The sequence below is a fragment of the Oryctolagus cuniculus genome, chromosome 7 (genome assembly GCF_964237555.1).
Source record: "Oryctolagus cuniculus chromosome 7, mOryCun1.1, whole genome shotgun sequence".
NCBI lineage: Eukaryota > Metazoa > Chordata > Mammalia > Lagomorpha > Leporidae > Oryctolagus > Oryctolagus cuniculus.
The window spans coordinates 81462245-81480616 of NC_091438.1; the positions used below are offsets into that span (position 1 = coordinate 81462245).

General features: G+C 39.9%; 2 protein-coding genes and 1 pseudogene across 8 annotated transcripts in view; 1 reads left to right on the top strand and 2 right to left on the bottom strand.

Annotated features, from left to right (window-relative positions):
- LOC100346985 (guanylate-binding protein 7) overlaps positions 1 to 18372 on the top strand; it is a 178907-nt gene that overhangs the window by 53446 nt on the left and 107089 nt on the right. The window lies entirely within an intron of this gene.
- Positions 380 to 6993, bottom strand: LOC103347613 (pleckstrin homology domain-containing family B member 2 pseudogene; annotated as a pseudogene).
- Positions 14340 to 18372, bottom strand: part of LOC100347754 (guanylate-binding protein 3) — a 216319-nt gene continuing 212286 nt past the window's right edge. For 3 of the 5 annotated variants that reach the window (XM_017346111.3, XM_008264924.4, XM_051856274.2), the window contains one exon: positions 14340 to 17923. In XM_017346111.3, the coding sequence (XP_017201600.3) occupies positions 17705 to 17923 (219 nt within the window). In that variant the 3' untranslated portion in view covers positions 14340 to 17704. The remainder of the gene's footprint in view (positions 17924 to 18372) is intronic. The other 2 variants (XM_017346114.3, XM_070078116.1) reach the window with 1 other exon arrangement.

Here is an 18372-nt window from a genome sequence, read left to right on the forward strand (position 1 = left end):
CAGTGCTGTGGTGCAGTGGGTTAACACCCTGACCTGAAGCGCGCATCCCATATGGAAGCCAGTTCAAGACCTGGCTGCTCCACTTCCTATCCAGCTCTCTATTATGGCCTGGGAAAGCAGTGGAAGATGGCCCAAGTCCTTAGGTTCCTGCACCCGCGTGGGAAACCTGCAGGAAACTCCTGGTTCCTGGCTTCGGATCGGCTCAGCTCCGGCCACTGTGGCCAACTGGGGAGTGAACCATCAGATGGAAGACCTCTCCCTCTCTTTCTCTCTATCTCTCTGCCTCTCCTCTCTCTGTGTAAGTCAGACTTTCAAATAAACAAATAAATCTTTAAAAAAAAAGGAGAGATATACTTCATCCTGCCAGTACATCAGAGGGACATAGCTCAAAAACAAGAGCTGACTGGAACTGGAGCAAATTATTATTGTATTTGTGTGGTAATTTGCTTTACAAATTTCTGCAGTGTGCTGTGCGCATGTAGATGCAGATCCATTTACAGCCATGGGGTGGTCAGTGAACAGGGGAGTTGCCCTCGCCAGGAATACGCAATCACCTGGAGAGTTTGCACAGGAATATCCTTCTTGGAGTGGATAGCAAAGCATTTGCTAAAAGGGTTTAGAGTTGGTAGAAGTAATAGAGCTGTGGGGTTGGAAGTGTGGATGGGTCAGAGGAATGAATAGAATCTGGCTCCCTAAATGAACAAGGCACAAGAACAGTAGACTGAGCAGCTCCTCCTAGTTGTGCTTTGACAATAAATATAAAGCAATATAAAACATATATATAAAACAAATAAACAAATCAGTCTTAAAAAATCTTATCTCCTTGCTGTTGTCAGTGTACATGGATATTACAGAAAAAATCCATAGGGGATTTTTTTCCCTGTATTGTAAAGAGCAGGTCAAATATGTGCCTGTGGGAAATTTAGGCTTACCAATTTCTAACCACCAGGGCTACTGACACTACCAAAAGAAGCTGACATCTGCCAATGGCCATGTGGCTTCCTCAACACAAATGGGTACAAAGAACTTCACCAAGGTGAAGTTCAAGAGAGTCCCCACAGGTGCCAGGAACAGTATAAAGCAGAATCCTGAGTGGTCCAGAGTATCATAGACGCCATGGTGAGGTCAGGGCTTAACTCAAGGGTGACTTGGCCCCCACCACCTTCAAGAAGTCAGGATTATACCTGGAATGACATAGGGTACTTGACAACGTCCCTGAATGGGAGTTCTGAAAAAGAGTGAGTCTGAGCCTTTGCGAAATGATGGAGAAGTGAAGCAAATCAGCATCATCGCCCAGTGTTTGTCCTGACAGATTCAGCTCAGGTGAGTACAGATCCTGAGAACCAGCTCCTGGCCCGTGGCCCTATTTGTGAATATGAAGAGAGATTCTTGAGGACAGAATATGGAATAAAATCAGTATCTACTAAAAGAAGGCTTTATGAAATAGCATCAGTGGGGTCATACTTTCCCAGCAACAGCCTACATTTGGAGGAACGATCCCAACACACGGCAATTGATGCCCGCACCTCAGAGTGGGTGAAGATTCATATGTTCTTCTCACAGCGTCTTTTACCTCACTCTTGAACTTGCCCTGATCTCTGTACATGGAACACTGCCTTCCCAGTGATTTCTGACTCCTGTGACCTCCTGTGCTTAGTTACCTGTGAAGTGTTACACGAGGCAAACATGTTCTGGAAAAAGAGACAGATGTGTTACACCAAAATCTCATAAGAAAGGAAAGAAATGAAAAAGTTTTGGAGGAGATTCATGGCTGAGCAGTAAGCAAGAGCGCATGTAGGTAACTGTCCCAGCTGGAGTGGATTTTAGGGAAAACGGAATTACTTGGAGTGTGGGGCAGCCAGCTCTGACTGTGCTGACCGCCTCTGTGGAAGTCAACTGCCCAAACTAGGCGGGATGGAAAACCACGGGACCGGGAGCTTCACAATGCAAAACAAATGCCAACAAGAGTGGCTGAAGCGCATGTTCCATGGTACTGGAAAATGAGTTTTTGACAGAGAGGGAGGATGACGGTGGACTTGCCAAGGCTTCACACACTGGGGGCTCAAAATCCAATGTCTCACACTTCCCTTACCACACGTAGCTCAGGAGCAAAAACACAAGGCCAGGCCAGGCCAGGAAGGGCAGGGTGGGAATTGGAGCAGGCCCTTCACTTGGCCAGACCCTACTTCCTATCTACAACCTGAGTCTCCTGGCCACTGGCCATCCCAGCACTCTGAGGACAGCCACAGCACCCCACCCCTGCACAGGCCGGGCCTCCTCCTCAGGCTGGGCCTCCTCCACGTGCTGCGAACCCTCCTTCTCTCTGATATTTATGTGGATTAGTTAGAATTATCAGGTCGCTACTTTCAAAAGGACTATTAATGCCATTGTTTTAAAAATCTGTCACAAACTAAAAATCCCTGCAAATCATATTATTGCACACAGTGTTATCAGAAGCTATGCACACCAAGGTCTCAAGGCTCGAGGCTCTAAAAACCTAGAACAGGGACCCTAGGGCATACCCAGTGCCATATCACTGTCGTTGTCTCAACCCACTCACGAATGATGACTTGGTTGGTGGGCTGCTGTCTGTAATGTCCAGCATACGGGTATTGGTAAGGCACAGCATACACCTGCCCATTCGCAGCATAGACAACTTGAGTTCCTACTGGGTGGGTGCCGCTATAGGGAGGAAGCAACAGCTGTCTCATCAGACAGGATTGCAGAGCCCACGTAAGCTGTGTTTGTCCTAGAATCCTGCAGTGTAAATTTCCAGGCCGAGCAATCATCTGAGCTTTCCGCGCAATGACATCGTGTTTCCATCTCGGCAAACCATCTGCAGCAGGCAGTCTTGCATTCCCGTCTGGAGGCTGGATGTCCCGACGTTCGTGTCCCATACAGATTTTGATGCCATCCGCTGGCATGTGGACCTTATCCTCAACACTCTGCCCAGTCTGGTCATCGTAATAGGTCAAACCAATTCTTCTTCCAATGCTTTCAAATGGTTTTCTGTCACAGCAGCCGTCCACTCTTCACAAACGTCATCTCGTCACTGGGAAAGCTAAGACTGCAGAGCCCAGACCACGGCTGTAGGGCAAGGATGCTGCTCGGATGCTGCTCGGGGTCCAGACTAGTAAACTGTCCAAACCCTATTTGGTAATTCACTCATAGCATTTTCTTCTAATGTTTAATCAAATGATGAATATGCATTCAATATCTGGGTCATTGACAAATTGATGAAACATTAAACATTAGTTATTGAACATAAATTGAAGTTTGCTAACTTTGGGATTCTTAATTTGATAGAAAACCACTATATGTTTGGATCTGTTAGTCAACATGTTCTATTCCACACTGAAAAAACTTATGTGGGGAAGGCTATGTTTCTAGCAATAGGATGTGTGTGATAGAATTGGAAAAAGTTCATGAAAATTGTGTACTGTGGAAAAAAAGGTTGAAAGAACTCAAATTTTTGCACAAAAATGAACTCATTTTAACATGATGTAGCATGTCTGAGCAGCATCTAAGTTGAGGCACTAAGATGGATGTGACATGAGTTTGCAAAGGGCTCCAGGAGGAGCAACATGAATTCAGCCAAAATGTAAGCAAGAATAAACAAGCGATTTGTCATGAGGATTGAACGGAAAAATAGGGAATCTTTTTTTATTTTTTATTTTTTTATTTTTTTTGACAGGCAGAGTGGACAGTGAGAGAGAGAGAGACAGACGGAAAGGTCTTCCTTTGCCGTTGGTTCACCCTCCAATGGCTTTGAAACTTAATGAAAAGTTTATAAGGACAATGCTCCAAAGAAATCAACAGTTTATTCATTTTCTATGGGAGGATTATTATCACTGTTTAACATTTTTTAAATCCTTCATAAATTTATTTCAGAAACAAAGACACCGAGAGACAACGAGAATAAGAAAGGGGAGAGAGAAAGGAAGAGAGAGAAAGGCCCCTCTATTAGTTCACTTCCCAAAAGCCTACAACAGTGCTGGTACCAAGCTGGAGCTGAAAGTTAGGAACTCAAACAAGGCTACACACATGGGTGACAGGGGCCTAGTCACTTGGGACATAACCTGCAGATTCCTTCATGTGGGTCATAGAAGAATCAAAAGAGAAAACAAAAAAATTTCATCAAAATGAATGAAAATGACAACATAACATAAAATAACTTAGGAAATACACAAAATCAGTGTTATGAGGAAAAGTTATAGCAATTAGTATCTACATCAAAAATTGGAAACGAATCAAAAAAAGGTCTAACAATGTATTCCAAGGACTTGGAGAAACCAGATGAAACTAATCCCAAATCTAGTAGGAGTAAATAAGAAATAAAAATTATGGGAGAACTAAAAACACTAAAACTTAAACATGATACACAAAGATTGGTGAAATGAAGAGCTGCTTCATTGAAAAAATAAGCTAATAGATTAGCCATTATCCCAATTAACCAAAAAAAAGGGAGAAGACCAAAATGAATAAAAGCAGCATTGAAAAGTTGTTACAATTGATGCCACAGAAATTAAAAGAATCACTGGGAATTATTACAGATAGGTGCCAATAAATTGGGAAACCTAGGGAAAGTATATAGATTTATGGACACATGTAATTTACCAAAATTGAGTCACAAAGACATAGCAAACTGAATGAATCAATACAGAAGGCTGAGACTGAATCAGTAATAAAGAGCCTCCCAAGAAAGAAAAGTCCAGGACCAGATGGCTTCACTGCTGAATTTTACCAAACTTTTAGAAAAGAAGTTATCCCATTTCTTCTTTTTTTTTTTAAAAAAAAAGATTGATTTATTTACTTGAAAGTCAGTGTTCCACAGAGAGAGGAGGGGCAGAAGAGAGAGAGAAAGAGAGAGAGAGAAAGGATTTCCATCTGCTGGTTCACTCCCCAATTAGCCGCAATGACTGGAGCTGCACCCATGTGAAGCCAGGAGCCAAGAGCTTCTTCCAGGTCTCCTACGCAGGTCCAGGGGCTCAAGGACTTGGGCCATCTTCTACTGCTTTCCCAGACCATAGCAGAGAGCTGGATCAGAGAGGAGCAGCTGGGTCACGAACTGGTGCCCATATGGGATTCTGGCACTTCAGGCCTGGGCATTAACCTGCTGTGCCATAGTGCCGGCCCCTCCCACTTCTTCTTAAACTATTCAAACCAATAAAAAGCAAGGGTATCCTCCCAAGTTCTTTCTGTGAGTCTAACATTGCATTAACTCCAAAACCAGGAGGAAAAAAGAAAAAATAGAAAACAAACAAAAAGAAATATAGGCCAATATACCTGAAAAAATACAAGCAAAATTCCTCAACAAAATACTAGCAAATAAAATTGAACAACATATCAGCAATAAAGGGATGGTTCAGTGTATGCGACTCACTAAATATGATATATCACATCAAAAAATGAAGGATAAAAACATGTGCTTATCCCAATAGATGCAGAGACAAATTCAAAAAATACAACTTCCTTTCATGATAAAAACCCCAAAATATTGGATGCAGAAGGAACATACCTCAACACAATCAAATCATTATAAGACAGACTCACAGCCAGCATCATACTGAATGGGGGAATGGTAAAAACATTTATGCTAAAATCAAAAAGCAGGCAAGAATGACTACTGTCACCATTACCATTCAATAGAGTTCTGGGAGATTTAGGCAGAGACATTAGGCAAGAAAAAGAAATCAAAGGGTATAAATTGGAAATAATGAAGACAACTCTCCCTGTTTGCAGATGACATGGTCCTTTATATATGGGGAACAAAAGACTCCATGAAGAGTGAATACTTATAAGAGAATTTGAAAACATTTTTGGACATAAAATCAGTGAGGAAAAATCAACAGCATTTATATACACCAACAACGCTCTAGCTGATAAAGAACTTGAAAGATCAGTCATGTTCACAAAAGCTACAAAAAAGTTAAACACCTTAGAATAAATTTAACCAAGGATGTGAGAGATCTCTACTATAAAATTATAAAACATAAATGGAAGAAATAGAAGGTGGTACCAAAAAATGCAAAACTCTTCCATGTTCATGGATTAGATGACTTAATTTCAAAAAAAAAAAACTGTACTTCTATCCAAAGCAATTTACAGTGCTGTCCCAATCAAAATACCAAGGACATTTTTCTCAGATCCATTAAAAATGATCCTGAAATTCATAAAGAGTCAAATACTCAAAGATATCTTAATCTATAAAAAAAAAAAACAAAGTCAGAGGCATCACAGTACCAGATTTCAAGACATACTACAGGGCTATTATAATAAAATCAGCCTGTAGTGGCACAAAAATGGACTTGTGGATCAATGGATTAGAATAGAAATCCAGGCAATTAACCCACTGATCTACAACCAATTATTCTTTAACCAATGAGCTATAATCATTCCCCAGAGAAAGGACAATCTCTTCAACAAATGGAGTTGGAAAAACTGGATCTCCACATGTGTAAGTATGAATGAAGGCCCCTTTCAAACACCCTATACAAAAATGAGCTCACAATGGATGAAAGATCTAAATCTAAGACCTTAAGCCATCACATTACTAGAAAAAAAACATAGGGGGAAATACTGGAAGACATCAGCATAGGCAGAGACTTCAGTCAGTGTAAGACCCAAAAAGCAGAGACAATGAAAGCAAAATTAGACAAATAGGATTACATAACTCTAATCTTCTGTACAACAACAACAACAAAAAAACACTCAACAAAATGAAAGGACAACTAACAGAGTGGGTGAAAATATTTGCAAGCTATGCATCTGATAAAGATTAATATAAGAATATGAGTTCAAGAAATTCAACCAGAACAAACCAAAAACAATCCAGTTAAGAAATGGGCAGACAGTGCGCCAGCCATAGCGGCCATTTGGGGAGTGAACCAACGGAAGGAAGACCTTTCTCTCTCTCTCTTTCTCTCTCTCTCCCTCTCTCAATGTCTAACTCTGCCTGTGAAAAGAAAGAAAGAAAGAAAGAAAGAAAGAAAGAAAGAAAGAAAGAAAGAAAGAGAAAGAGAGAGATAAATGGCCAGTAAACATTGTTAAAATAATTAATAATAAATAGGTAATCTTCTTTAGTTGTGTTTGCATATACGTTACTAATATAATTATTACAAAATAATATGACATTCTGAGAAGTCTATTATGTTATTAAGAATAATGTTTGGTTTTTATGTTAAGTTGTTGTATGCTAATGACATAACCAAATTTCCTTCTCCATTGTGTCATTATTACAAAGCAGATGTAAGCAAGTAGCAAGCACTCTTACAATATCTCCTTATGAAATGAGACACAACTGTTTAATAGGACCATTACTAGGAATGGGAGTCTGGTATAATGGACCCTTTGTCACTCAACTACTAACCTGAATCTTCCCTCCACAGTGTGTAGTATGTAAAATATCTTAGGAAGATTCAGAAAGTGAATGTTAGGGTTGTAAAAATTGTATGCCTACTCTAGTTCTTTGATACTCTGAGTACTTTTTTTTTTTTTTTTTTTTGACAGGCAGAGTTAGTGAGAGAGAGACAGAGAGAAAGGTCTTCCTTTTCCGTTGGTTCACCCCCCAAGTGGCCACTATGGCCAACGCTGCGCTGATCCGAAGCCAGGAGCCAGGTGCTTCCTCCTGGTCTCCCATGTGGGTGCAGGGCCCAAATATCTGGGCCATCCTCCACTGCACTCCCAGGCCACAGCAGAGAGCTGGACTGGAAGAGGAGCAACTGGGACAGAATCCTGCGCCCCGACCAGGACTAGAACCCTGGGTGCTGGCGCTGCAGGTGGAGGATTAGCCTAGTGAGCTGCGGCGCCGGCCCTGAGTACTTTGAACCAAAGTAAGGAAGCACCATGTCCATGGTCTCTCTAATCTCCTTTCCTCTGCATCTAGCCCTTCTGTGCCTGAAGTTCCTTTTCTGACCTAACAGGCTTTGCTTCAAGAGAAGTGAAATAGTCAACAATTCACTGTCTATTTTTTCAGCAGAAAGGGAAGTTGAAGTCTTAGGAAAGGAGACTAAAATCTCCACCTATTTTCACTAAATACATACTTGTTCTGTTAGCTGAGATTTTATCTGCCTAAGAAGTCAGACTTTATTACCCCCACAGGTCCTCTCAAGACCTTCAACTAATGCTGCCAGGTCCCCTGTCCAGAAACTCCAAGCCTCTGATTTGTTCAGTTCTTAAAATAATGGTTAAGCTCAAGGATCTGCCCCTGTTTGAGTATCCTATTCTATATGAGCCCCACCATACATATTCATATAGCAAATTTGCATTACATTTCTCCTTTTTATCAATTTAATGTCAGTTCTTTTCAGACCATATTGTCAGAGCTCAGGGATATGGGAGAAAACTCTGGAACTCCCAGCAAAAAGTAGAAGAAAACTGTTGATGTTTGAGCAACATTTGTTTTCCACACCTTTAAGGGAAATCGATGGCATTAATCCTAGGGGAATCTATTACAAATAGTCACTATAGTCACTATAAAAGGATCTGATCTGTCCAAAGTAGTGTGAGTTTTCATCCTGAGTGGCAGAACACTGATACTTATGGACTTGGTTCTGCTTATTGATTAATAAGGCAATTTTCCCTTCTTTCATACATTTTTATGTAAAAAATATTTGTTGTCAAAACTTGTCAGTTATCAATAACCACAAAGAAGTAAATTTATTACTTATCCACAAAATGATTTTTCATAAGAACAAAAGATATCTATAGATTAAAATTGGCTATATATGGGTGGAGGATAATTCAATTTATGGTACATAAATGTTTTCTATTTACCAATACTTATAACTCAATCACAAAACCAAAAATCTATAAGAAAGTATAATACAAAACTAATGGTATTTCTATTAGGTGAAAGTAGAGGCTATTTTTTATTTTTGTATTTTCTTGGAAACTGTAATGTCCTATGACTGAGTTATCCCCTGATCAGAGCAAAATACATATACAGCAAGAAAGAAATTTCCCATTGAAAATAAAATCACATTTTCAGAAATAATATTCATCTAAGTGTTGAGTATTGTGATTTATTGGTCATTTATTTATTTTTTTTAAAGGAAAGGGTTTATTGGGGAACAACCTACAGACCAGAGTGAAGGGGCGGTGAAGGAAAAAGGGAGGGAGACTGTAAGAGAGAGAGACAGAGAGGAGAAGAGCTAGCAAGGAGAGAAGATAAAGCAGAGAAGAGGAGAGAGGAAAGCAGAGCCAAGAGCCCAGAGGAGGAGGCTGGAGAGAGGAACCGAGAGAGAGAGCAGGAGAGAAGGGCCAAGAGAGAGTGGGAGAGAAGGGCCAAGAGAGAGCACCTGTTCAGGAACAGGCCCTTTTAAAACTTTGCCTGAGGGCAGGCAGGGAAGCAGGAACAGCAAATCCCATTAGGTGGAGCCTGGCTCAGGTAGCTGGGCCATGCGGCCACCTGGCTAAAACTGTGCCAGTTTCCTAACATTCCCCCCTTTTGTTTTTTATAAAGCAAGGTTTGTATGGGATTACATTAGTCTCAAAAGTCCAAGAGGGGTAGAGGGACGATGATCTGTCTTTAGAGCTACTTCCTGCTGACATGGGGCAATGTCTCAGGCCGCTGTCTCCTGGGTGGGGAGCCGAGTATATCCCTGTAGCAGCATTTGGTTGACTTCCTGGTTGCTGAAGGCCTTCGTTTGTTTCATTATCACCTGCTGTAAACACTTAGACACTCTTAGTATAGAAGACAGGGTGAGAGTAGTAATCAATGATCCTAAGAGTAGCATTAGCCAGGTAATGAAAGGATTTTATAGAGGAGAGGAAGTGTAGGGGGGGGTCTCTGGACCCTTGTGAAGACAGTTTGATGGATGTGGCTTAAACCTGATTCCAGCCAAGACTGGGAGAAAGACCACTAACTTTTGCAGGTAGTGGGGTTTGTCTGTAGAGAAATTTTGACACACAGGTTGGGAGTAGAGCCATTGGTGGTAGAGTAGAGGCTATGGTTACAAAGGAATGAGGCTCAAGTGGGCTAGATACAGAGGACAGAGTTATTACTAGAGAACCTAAGAAAGGTGCTATCTGAGCTACAATTAAGTTTTCTGATTTAGAGGCAAATAGAACCTGACAGAAGGGGCCTGATAATAATCAGGTGGGCTTTAAAGCCTTGTAAATTATGAGGCTCAGACTCATCTATCTCATCATATAGCCTACATCCTAAGGGAGGTGTGAACCTCCTTGGGGAAGGCACCCTGTTGACTTCCATTACCTGCCAGCTGAGTCCTTTTGCAGAACAGCCCTCTGCCAGAGCACTGGATTGGAAAGAGAGGGAGCCAGAGAAAAGTACAGGTCATTTATTTCTTAGACAAGACTTCTCTCTTTGTTTCATTTTACAGAAACAGAGGCAGAGAGAGAGAGAGAGAGAGCGTGCTTCAGTCCTCTGGTACACTCCCCAAATGGCTGCACCAGCTGGTGCTGGGCCATGTTGAAGTCAGGAGCCAGGAGTTTCTACAGGATCTCCCATGTGGGTGCAGGGGCCCAAAGATTTGGGCCATCTTCCACTGCTTTCCCAGGCACATTAGCAGGGAGCTGGATCAGAAGTAGAGGAGCCAGGATTCAAACCACTGCCCATATGGGATGCCCATATGGCACTGTAGGATGCAGCTTTACCTTCTGTGTTACAGCACAAACCCCTAGACTAGATTTCAATAAGCCATTATACACAGAGTCTGTCAAACATTAGTGTTCAATTTCATGCAGTTATTATGTAAATGTAGGTCATGTGAGAGGTTTTAATTGAGAAGGTGGATTGACTTCAACTTCTTGGTTCAGACAGAAGTTGAAACATTTCAAGGGCGACTCAACATGTTTTACTCTGTTGGGCAAATAAGAAAACAGAGCATTATGACAATGAAAAATTGCACCTGGGGAAAATTTCAGTTAATGCCTCTGGTACCTTACTTCATGTTAGCTGCCATTGTCTTACTCCATTTGTACCAGTAACTAGATATTGAAAACCTTCTGGCTTTTAACATCTAAACAACTGACATATATTCCTCGATGTTCTGGAGCCTGGGAAGTGTGGGATAAAGACACCACCCTTTAGAGATTCAGTGTTTTGTTCATAAACAGCATTTTTCATCAAGAGGTCCCTTGGCAGATGGGAATAATTCTGGAATCTCTTAGTCTCTTGAGAGCACTAATCTTATGAGGGCTCCTCCCCATGACTTATTCACTTACTGAAGGTTCAGCTTCAGAAAACATCACATTGGAGGATGTGTTTCAGCATATGAATTTTGAGGGTACATAAACATTCAGTTTATTGTACAGAATGAACTATTTGCTATGGATGCTTAATAACTGAGTCAGATTTAAACCCAGTGGATGGTTCATAAACATGTGAATTGCATTAATATTTTCTGATCATGTTACATGTTAGTGATTCAGCTAAAGAAGCACTCATTACTATATTGACAACAAATGGTTGGCTAATGACCTTCAGACACAGTGAAGTCAGTGGAACCTGAAGTGTGTGATAGCTTATAATAAATCCCAGATCCCTTTTATGAATATGTCATGTATGACAAGCCAAAGAGCTCATGGCAGCTGTGCTGTGTTCCAGGGATTGCCATTGCTGCCTCCAGAGAGGATTCTGCCCCTGATCTAACACCAAGGACAGAGAATCTGCACAGAAACTCACTGTGTCCACAGAGGAACAGTCTTTGCTTCGCAGAAGGGAGATCAGGCCAGCATGCACACAGATTGGTTCCAAGTCCCTGCTTTCTGCTTCCATTAAAGTCTGCATCTGTGGCATGGTTTAATCTGACTGAAGAGCAGAATGAATCAGGGACTTCTGTTTCCTGGGTTGTGCATTTCTTGAAAATATTTCTTGCAACCTCTGAAAGAGCTATGCACTATCTTTTTTATGATTTATTTCATTTATTTGAAAGGGAGGGAGGTGTCTGGACCAGGCTGAAACCAGGAGTCTGGAAATCCATGGGGGCCTCCCAGGTGGGTGGCAGTGACTTAAGTGCTTGGACCATTTTCTGCTGCTTTCCCAGGCACATGCATCAGAGGGAGGTGGATTGAAGTGGGGGCCCCTAGACTTGAACATGCATTCTTCCAAGGAATGATAAATCGACTGCTTCCAACACTGGCATCTCATATGGGTGCTAGTTTGGATCCTGGCTTCTGTACTTCTTGTCCAGCTCCCTGCTAAAGGCCTGGGAAAAGCAGCACAGATGGCCCAAGTGCTTGGGCCCCTGACCCCCCACATGGAAGACCTGGATGAAGTTCTGGGCTCCTGGCTTTTGCCTGGCCCAACCCTGAATATTGTACTTTATGTGTAGCTAACGATCAAATGGAGGATGTTTTTTCCTGTCTTTCCATTCTGCTTCTATAACACTTTCAAATAAATAAATATTTAAATATATAAATAAATTAATTCTGTGATAGTTTTTCAAGCTCAGCTCACTTGGGTGAAATGTTGTGTTACAGGTGAAAAGCAGTGGAGATAAGATTACCTTGGTTTTTTGTCTCACATGGAAAAAGAATTTCTCAAGAGAATAGCAAGATTTAAGTCAGAGATCTCCAGCCAGAGTGGCCTGAAGGGGGCGCTTTAAGAGGGGAAAAACCTGAAGGGACTGATGGTAATGGGGTGTTTAGCACAATTTGGGGGAAGAAAATACCTTGACAATCAAGTTGACATTCAGTTACAAGGCAGGGACAAAACCCACAAAAAGACATGATCTATAATTTTATTTGCCAAGGGATGGAATAAATCACTTGCTTTTACAGTAAACTGTGAACACAGAAGGATAGAATCAGCACTCTTTTGATATTCTCGTAGTAAAATTGGAAGCTCCCAGGGAGTGGGTGGGCAGGCACTTTTGACTTTACTAAAGGTAACTCTTTTATGCAAAGCAAGCATTTTACACACTAAATTCCCACCAGGAGCACCCATCTGACTTATTCCTTTTAGGCCTCTGGGACTTTCTCATTAAGATAACCATCATTTCTGATAACAACAAGATCATTAGACTTTTCTAACTTTTGGACATTTGTATCAGTAGCATTTTGCATTATCATAACTTAAAATTTGGCACCACTTCACATCTTGACAGTACGTTTAATATAATCCAAATGGCCTTGTTAGTTGGTATCTCTACAAGATGAGAGATATATCCTTTGATATTCCCAGGAGGCCAGATGGACATATCAAAGTCCAAAGAATTTGGAACTTTGTTTTTTTGAATGCCTGTCAAAGATGCCAAGAAGGTTTAAAACATCTGGTATAAACAGAACCCCTTAACATCATGACACAATATAGATCAGATTTGAGCATCATTTCAAAATGATTACTCAAATATGTCAGAATGAGTATATATATTCAAAAAACCATAACTCTTTTAATAAAGAAAACTCAGCTATATTTAAACAATTAGAACTTAAGGGCCAGCACCGCAGCTCACTAGTCTAATCCTCTTCCTATGGCACCGGCACCCTGGGTTCTAGTCCTGATTGGGGCGCTGGATTCTGTCCAAGTTGCAGGAAGGCAGTGGAGAAAGGCCCAAGTGCTTGGCCACTGCAGCTGCATGGGAGACCAGGAGGAAGCAATTGGCTCCTGGCTTCAGATCAGCACAGCGTGACGGCCACAGCACACCAGCCATAGCAGCCACTTGGGGGGTGAACCAATAGAAAAAGAAAGACCTTTCTCTCTGTCTCTCTCTCTCTCACTGTCTAACTCTGCCTGTCAAAAAAAAAAAAAAAAAAAAGAATTTAAAGAGAGGCATAGAGCACAATAGATGACTTCAAAAAAACACAAAATCTGTCTCTTTGATCATCCCAAAAATTAGAAGTAAAACCTTAAATATAAGAGTTAGCACATGGTATCATCCCATAACTTGGAGCAATTTCAATAGTGTCAGAACTAGGGAAGAGAAAATAGCTTAGTGGAGCTGGCTAGAAAACTGATGAAGAGTCACCAATTCAACAAAAACTATTAAAAGGAGATGCTTCAGTTTTTAAACAGATTTTTAGGTTAATTTCAAACTAACATATGTATTGCATATACATGGATTACTATCATATTACATACATAGGTATTACTAACATATGTATTGCAACAACCTCATTGTTCTAGCATAGGATAAAATTCCAACTCTATGTCAAAGAAAAGTAGATTAATAGCTTTTGTATCCAAAAGTTTCTTTCTTTCATTACCTTCTGTAATTTCCTAACATCTTCTGCAACTTACATAAACCTTTCTATCTTTTCCATTCCAATCTAGAGTAAATGAGCCATTAGGATAAAGTAATTCTTACTTCACTTTAAACTATGTCCTTAGGTACTCTAAACATTGTCTTTAAAGAAAAGTCTCTTTGCTTCTTAACTTTTCATACCAGGAACACATTTTATTTGTGACCCTTTTCCATCTGCTTATTTCCTTGATTTACATTTTGAAATAACCCTTTAAAGATCTCCAAATTAAGATAACATTTTATAAATAAGAAAACACACTAAATTTCAACCTTAGTTACTTTCAAGCAATGTTGAACTATTTTTCAGATAGTTTTTAAAGCATGTTTGTTAACAAACCCAAATAGATTTTCCACAGAAGATGAGTTGCTAATAGTACTAAAGTTTACATTTAGACACATTTATCTCATTTACATTTACCCAATTTACATTTAGCAATTATACCTAGAAGACCTAAGATGCTGATATGATATCATACCTCTATCCAAATTAAGGTCAAAATTACATTTATTTGGAATTCTACTCCTTTTTATCAAACTCCAGGTAGAAATCAGTGACGTAAACCATGGACTGCAAAATCCACTTTAGGGGGCTGACAAGAGCTGATTATCCATTGCTGTTAAACCAAGTTATAAAACAAGCTCAGCAAGATAAAATTCAAAATTTGTAGGCAGTGATCTTAAACCTAATGTCTCACTGTAGCTGAAACAAATTTTTGTATATGAGATTGTTATTTACAAAAGACATCTTTTTAGATTTGAAGTTGAATTTTAGTCTTGCTTTCTATTTATCCAAAAAGCACCTTAGGACAATGATGCTTAGTCAACAGTCTACTTGTTAGGACTGCCTCTGAAGCAAAAATTTCAGGCAGCTGCAAGACAGGTCCCATAGGTGACTGTGGGCTAAGGTCCATGGTGCCAGGGACAAGAAGTGCACTGGAGATTGTTCACCATTACGTTAGGTTTAATGGGAGAGGACATCCATCAGAGCAGATGGGCACCCTCCAGAGAAATGCCTGAGGAGGAGAATCTGATAGGTGACAGAATAAAGGGCAGTGACCTAAAGAGGCTCCTGTAAGAGCCTGTGAAGAGGCAAGCCAGAGGGAGAAAAATTGGAAGCCCTGCAAAGAGATAATAACTTTATACTCCAGACTAAATTCCATTCAATTTTTATTTTATTTTTATTCTTATTTCAAATTTTTTAAAAAAATATTCATTTACTTATTTGAAAGCAGAGAGAGAAGGAAACACCATTCATCTTCTGATTCTCTCCCCAAATATCTGCGATCATTGGCAACCACGTGCCAGGCAGTTGATCAATACTCTCTTGAATGATGAGGACCCCATAATGTGAGCCCTCACCTGTTACCAGGGTGCACAGCAGCATGAAGCTGGAATCAGGGGCAGAAAAGGGACTCAATCCCAGTCACTACAACACAGCATTGGGATGTCCACATGGTGTCTTAACTCCAGACCAAGTGTCTGTCCTCTTTTTTCTTTTAATTTTAGCTTTGTCCCCCTTTCATTTTACTGATTATAGAGTACCCTCTGAAGTTACATTCAATATTTCTTATTTACATTAAAGAGCTGTCAAGCCTTGGCATTACAATGATCCTGCAATGAACAGAATAGTACATACACACCACTTCAACTTGGGTATACAAGTCTATGAAAGAAATTTCAAAAAGTGCAATTGGTGTATAAAAAGTCACCTACATTTTAATATTTTATACATAATTGTAAGAGTTGACACTCACATTAACAAATACGAGCGACTCTCAATTTCCCAAATTCCTTGCTTTCTCAGTGTCCAATTAAAGCTATTTTTCCTTGCCCTTTATAAAGGTGAAAAAGGAAACACATAATTTTACTTTGCATATCTTTTATTATCAGTAAAGTTAAGCATTTCACTCTTTATTTTGGCTATTTAGAAAATGTGGCTGCTGTTCTAAACTCACTGATATACAAGGACTCATTACAATTTAAAAATCTCCATCTGTAGCACAAATTGTGCTTTTTTTCTTCATCTTGCCATGCATTTTAGCTTCATTCAAATTGTTTTTATGAAGAATTTCATTATATTCCAATTTACATCCCAATTCATCATAATAATGCAATAAAAATTCAGTTTGTCTTTTTAGGATACAAAGCCCTGATATCCTTTAATAATTATATTTCATTTTTAAATTTTTTTCTTCTTTTTTTATTTAGTATATATAAATTTCCAAAGTACAGTTTATGGATTACAACGGCTCCCTCCCCCATAACTTCCCTCCAACTCGCACCCCTCCCATCTCCTGCTACCTCTTCCATTCCATTCACATAAAGATTCATTTTCAATTATCTTTATATACAGAAGATCGATTTAGTATATATTAAGTAAAGGTTTCATCTGTTTGCACCCACATAGAAACACAAAGTATAAAATACTGTTTCAGTACTAGTTATAGCATTACTTCACATTGGACAACACATTAAGGACAGATCCCACATGAGAAGTAAGTACACAGTAATTCCTGTTGTTGACTTAACAAATTGACACTCTTGTTTATGGCATCAGTAATCTCCCTAGGATCTAGTCATGAGCTGCCAAGGCTATGGAAGCCTTTTGAGTTTGCTAACTTCGATCTTATTCCGACAGGGTCATAGTCAAAGTGGAAGTTCTCTCCTCCCTTCAGAGAAAGGTACCTCCTTCTTTGATGACCCGTTCTTTCCACTGGGATCTCACTCACAGAGATCCTTCATTTAGCTCTTCTTTTTTTTTTCTTTTTTCCAGAGTGTCTTGCCTTTCCATGCCTAACATACTCTCATGGGCTTTTCAGCCTGATCCAAATGCCTTAAGGGCTGATTCTGAGGCCAGAGTGCTGTTTAGGACATCTGCCATTCTATGAGTCTGCTGTGTATCCCGCTTCCTATGATGGATCATTCTCTCCCTTTTTGATTCTATCAGTTAGTATTAGCAGACACTAGTCTTGTTTGTGTGATCCCTTTGACTCTTAGACCTATCAATGTGATCAATTGTGAACTGAAATTGATCACTTGGACTAGTGAGATGACATTGGTACATGCCAACTTGTTGAAGTGAAATGGACACTATGAGAAACAGTGACTTGATCAGCTCTTGTCCTGACTGTTGATGTACAATATAATATTTTATCAATTTTAGTATTTTTCTGTTCCAGTACTATTGGTTGAACTCTGTAATTAACACACAATTATTCTTAAGTGTTTAAATTTTACCTGAAAAGTGATATCTATTAAATATAAGAGTGGGAATAAGAGATGGAGGAGATGTACAATTTCATACATGCTCAATCGAACTTACCCCAAATGGTGGAGTTAGAAACGTTCCAGGGGATTCCAATACAATCCCATCATTTGTAAATTTTTAATGAAACTTGTATGACATACATACTTTTTACGATGAGCAACACTATTATGATGCTATTAAAATGAAGAAGAAAGCCCATTTTATATTTTCCTGCCCAGGAAATCTCAGCCTATAAAATTCTTCGACTCAGTCTTAACAGCCTTGAAATACCTGCCTTTGACAGCCTACCCAATACGGAACCAAATATACCACCCACAAAAGAAAGAATCGCTGAAGACCACCCTTCTTGATTTTTAATTGCTGCCATATCTTCTGTTATCCGATTAATCTCTTTATGTAGCATATCAGCTTCCTTATTAAATCCTTCTGTAAGCATGTCTTTTTGAACCTATGAAATAGAAAGTCCACTTTTCAAAAACTTTGTAATTAAGCATAAGAGTTTTACATTTAACCATGTCAGCATTTAAGCACATATCTCTATTTTTCTACCATTTTAGAGGGTTTTTTTTAGGAATTTGTCCACCTACAAGCCAGAAGTTTTGACTTGAATAAGAGAAAATCCATGGTTTAACGTTTGTGAGATTTCCTTAGCACCATTTCCCCAGGGCAAAGTGGGGAGTTTTGTGTAGACACAAAGAAAGCTCATTGGGAAAGAATGTGGATTAAATTTTTTTTTTAGTGGAAAGTAAAATAGCAAGGTTTATTAGGGAAGGGACATCTGTAAGAACGGATGGGGACCTCTCCAGACAGAACCTGAGAGAGAGTACCCAATCGCTTGGACTTGGGGAGAACGATGTTACATGGTTGAGTGGAGAGAATACACCTGGGCAGGCGATG